This window comes from Brassica oleracea, chromosome C1 (assembly GCF_000695525.1).
Source record: "Brassica oleracea var. oleracea cultivar TO1000 chromosome C1, BOL, whole genome shotgun sequence".
Lineage (NCBI taxonomy): Eukaryota > Viridiplantae > Streptophyta > Magnoliopsida > Brassicales > Brassicaceae > Brassica > Brassica oleracea.
In genome coordinates this window covers 28,120,053-28,124,585 of record NC_027748.1, presented here as the reverse complement: position 1 = coordinate 28,124,585, position 4,533 = coordinate 28,120,053, and the positions used below count along the sequence as shown (strand labels likewise).

At 41.8% G+C, this 4,533-nt stretch overlaps 1 protein-coding gene and 1 non-coding gene across 2 annotated transcripts; both read left to right on the top strand.

The window, feature by feature from the left end:
• The first annotated feature begins 734 nt into the window (after positions 1-734).
• On the top strand, positions 735-808 carry TRNAR-UCG. The gene has a single exon. It is a non-coding gene; the product is annotated as a tRNA-Arg (tRNA).
• A 41-nt stretch (positions 809-849) lies between these two features.
• On the top strand, positions 850-3,883 carry LOC106312852 (cleavage and polyadenylation specificity factor subunit 3-I). The gene is made up of 5 exons (XM_013750530.1): positions 850-1,105; positions 1,181-1,278; positions 1,438-1,483; positions 1,567-1,716; positions 2,037-3,883. The coding sequence occupies exons 1-5, from the start codon at positions 968-970 to the stop codon at positions 3,678-3,680; spliced, it is 2,076 nt and encodes a 691-aa protein (XP_013605984.1). The 5' UTR covers positions 850-967; the 3' UTR covers positions 3,681-3,883.
• The last annotated feature ends 650 nt before the right edge of the window (positions 3,884-4,533 follow it).

Below are 4,533 nucleotides of genomic sequence, written 5' to 3'. Positions count from 1 at the left end.
TCATCAAAAACACAGACACAAACAGCTGGTCCCCTTAATTAGCGTGGACTGCAACAATAAGAAAACAATCAAATGTTACAAATCCAATTTTATGCGATGAGCTAAAGAAACAAAACATTGAGCGAGTGCTCTTGTATAAGATAATGTAGTGTTAGGAAGCAAAAATTCTCCGATGAGTTAAAAGGAACACAAATTCAGTGGAATCGAATTACCTTCTCGGTTTACCAGAACCATAGCGATCCCCATATGGAAGCTATGGTCTCTCCTTCTGGTCTCATATATATAGTCGTCAGAATTGGTGGGGAACACAAGGAAGCTAAACGGATGAAGATATCATCTATTGCAATGATTAATTAACCATTTCAAAAAGGTGGTGGAGTGGAAGATAGGAGTGATTTCGACGGTTTCAAAAAGGTGATGGTAGGGTAAATCAAGAAGACGATGGAGGCGAAGCGTTTCTGAGAAATGAGTTTTTCTATTTAATGGGCCTACGGAAAAGGAAACCCGGTTCTCTCGTCAAAATTGAGAAACAAAGGAGAACACGTGTCTAGTTTTGCCCTATGCAAAAAAAATGATGTGACAGCATAAGGTGGGAGAAAAGTCTCCTTTGTAGATGTGACCGGTTTTGTATTCTTATAAGACTCAACACAAGGGTATTGTCGGTATAGAAATCCCCTTTTTCTAGTTTTCTTTTCTTTAGGATTAATTATCAGTTTTGACGATTTGGTAATGTCGACAGCATAGCGCAGTGGATTAGGGCGTCTGACTTCGGATCAGCAGGTCGTGGGTTCAACAGCCACTGTTGTCGTCTTTTTACTCCTTTTTTATTTGTTTTTTTTTTAATTCGCCAAACGTTATTAGGGTTTAGAGATTCAATAGATGTGCTCAATTTCATCTCGGAGTGTGTTCCTTCCACACTTGTTATATCTCTATCTCTCTAGAGAAGGAGGAGAAAGAAATCGAGAAAATGGCAACATCGCTGAAAAGAAGAGAGCAGCAGCCAATGTCGCGAGAAGGAGATCAGCTTATCGTTACTCCTTTAGGCGCCGGTAACGAAGTCGGTCGTTCCTGCGTTTACATGTCCTTCCGCGGCAAAACCATTCTGGTCCACTTTCCGCCTTTTTCGAATTCACTCTTTCTTTTGCTTTTGCTTTTGCTTATGTCTTTATCCGTTTTGTAGTTCGATTGCGGGATCAATCCTGCCTACTCGGGAATGGCTGCGTTGCCTTACTTCGATGAGATTGATCCTTCCACCATTGATGTCCTCTTGATAACTCAGTATGTTCACTTTCCTCCATCAGATTTGGCTTTGATTTTTCTCATCTTAAGAGATTCACTTGGGAGTGTAGAGGAAACATGTTGGATTAGGATGTGATGATTGCCTTTTTATGCTTGTTGGTTGATGTGATGTGATGCGATGCATGCTTTCTGTTGCAGCTTTCATTTGGATCATGCAGCATCCCTACCTTATTTTCTAGAGAAGGTTTTGTTTCTCTTACTCGATGGATGGATCCTCTTGTTAAACTTTAGCTGGAACTAATACACATTAGTATTTGTTTTGATTAGACTACATTCAAAGGAAGAGTTTTCATGACGCATGCTACCAAGGCTATCTACAAGTTGCTGCTTACAGATTATGTTAAAGTCAGCAAGGTTTCTGTGGAAGACATGTTGTTCGATGAACATGATATCAACAAATCCATGGATAAAATTGAGGTTTCTACTGCAACTTATTCTTGCTTTGTCTTTAGCTGCATTCGAAATTATCCTGCGCCTCTCCTCCATGTTTAACTAAAGTAGAATCCTACAAAGGATCACACACTTGCCATCTGAACGTGTAGTGTGCGCATCTTTTAGTCTTCTTGCATGTTTAAATCATTGATAATATATATATATATATATATATATATATATATATATATATATGATTCTTGTTCTCGCTTTGATCAGTCCATTGGGTTATGCTTGAATTTAAAACGTTTTCCTTCGGTTTCAGAGAGATGATCAGCTAAGATTTATGTCTAATTCCTGTCCAGGTTATTGATTTCCATCAAACGGTTGAAGTGAACGGCATTAAGTTCTGGTGCTACACGGCTGGCCATGTTTTGGGTGCAGCCATGTTCATGGTGGACATAGCTGGTGTCCGGATCCTCTACACAGGCGACTATTCCCGTGAGGAAGACCGACATCTAAGAGCAGCTGAGCTTCCTCAATTCTCCCCTGACATATGCATCATTGAATCCACTTCTGGCGTCCAGCTTCATCAGTCTCGTCACATCAGGGAGAAACGCTTCACCGATGTAATCCATTCGACAGTTGCCCAGGGCGGTCGTGTCCTGATCCCAGCTTTTGCCCTAGGCCGTGCGCAGGAACTCCTCTTGATTCTAGATGAGTACTGGGCCAACCACCCTGATCTACACAACATCCCTATCTACTATGCATCACCGCTCGCCAAGAAGTGTATGGCCGTTTACCAGACCTACATTTTATCCATGAACGACAGGATCCGCAACCAGTTTGCGAATTCTAATCCATTTGTGTTCAAGCACATATCTGCGCTGAACAGCATCGATGATTTCAGAGATGTTGGTCCGTCTGTGGTTATGGCTAGTCCTGGTGGTCTTCAAAGCGGTTTCTCGAGGCAGCTCTTTGACATCTGGTGTTCGGATAAGAGAAACGCATGTATCATACCAGGTTATATGGTGGAAGGTACGCTGGCGAAAACGATAATCAATGAGCCCAAGGAGGTGACTCTTATGAACGGTCTTACTGCTCCTCTCAACATGCAAGTGCACTACATCTCCTTCTCTGCTCACGCAGACTATGCGCAGACGAGCACTTTCTTGAAAGAGCTCATGCCACCAAACATCATCCTTGTCCACGGTGAAGCTAACGAGATGATGAGGCTCAAACAGAAACTCTTCACGGAGTTTCCTGATGGAAACACGAGGATCATGAATCCGAAGAACTGTGAGTCGGTTGAAATGTACTTCAACTCTGAGAAAATGGCGAAAACCATTGGGAGATTGGCTGAGAAGACACCTGATGTTGGAGATTCAGTGAGTGGGATTCTGGTGAAGAAAGGTTTCACTTATCAGATAATGGCACCTGATGATCTCCATGTTTTCTCACAGCTATCGACAGCAACTGTTACTCAGCGGATAACTATCCCTTTCTCTGGAGCTTTCGGTGTGATAACACATCGCCTCGGGAAGATTTTCGAGAGCGTTGAATCTTCAACGGACGAGGAAACCGGTCTTCCAGCACTGAAAGTACACGAAAGAGTAACTGTGAAGCAAGAGTCAGAGAAGCACATCTCGCTTCAGTGGTCATCTGATCCAATAAGTGACATGGTTTCAGACTCCATTGTGGCTCTGGTTCTCAACATCAGCCGGGAAGTCCCCAAGATCGTTGCGGAGGAAGAAGTTGCTGTGAAATCCGAAGAAGAGAATGGGAAAAAAGTGGAAAAAGTGATATATGCTCTTCTTGTGTCGCTCTTTGGGGATGTGAAACTTGGAGAGAATGGGAAGCTAGTGATTAGTGTCGATGGCAATGTCGCTCATCTTGATAAAGAGAGTGGAGATGTAGAGGGTGAGCATGAAGGTCTAAAAGAAAGAGTGAGAGTAGCTTTTCATCGGATTCAAAGCGCTGTGAAACCAATCCCTCTCTCAGCTGAATGAAGTAGCTGTTGAGGTATTTAACAATCATAGAGTCTTATCATCAGTTGCCTGTTCCGCTAGTTCTGATAGTCAAGTCTATGTATGTTATTAAGAATGTGTTTTGTGAAACTTTGCTGCTTCTGTAAGTTTACTGTGATGATGGTTGTTAGTCCAATGGATGTTAATGCGACGGTGCTCTTGCTCATCAACATTTAGTTTCAATTTTATATGATTTTGATTTTCACTTTAGTTTTTCTTGGTTATAAAAGTTTATTTGGATTCTCATATATAGTTATACTGTTGTGAACGAAGGGTTTGAGACTGAATATTTCGTGTGTATTATTAATTATCAAAAGGGGTTCCTTATATAAAGATTACAAAATAGAGATAAATGGAAAGATTACTTATCCTAATCCTACATGAAATAGGAAATCTACTAAATACATAAAAGGAAAGATAACATCTAATAGTAAGGAAAGATGGTTTTCATTTCTCTCTAAGCCGCCTCTCTCTCTCCTGTAGTCGGCTCTCTCTCTCTCCTCTTGGACACGGCTGTGGTTGGGCCTGGTCGTGGCCTGATAGGCCATCTTTTCTTGTCTTGGTTAATGGCAATCCACATTGTTCATCACTCCCCCTTGGATGCCATAATCATACAGGATTTGTAGTACGCTTAATGTTGCCTCATTAAAACCTTATCAGGAAAACCCAGTGGGACAAAACCATGATGAAGGAAAAAGAGTACAACACGCACTACTCCCCCTGATGTGAACCTCGGTGTAGGTTCTACATACTACGCATCTTGATGCGTGATCTATCCTGTCTGTGTAGGAAGGGAGTAATCGGCCAGTTTCATTACTGCACCGTAATTAAGACC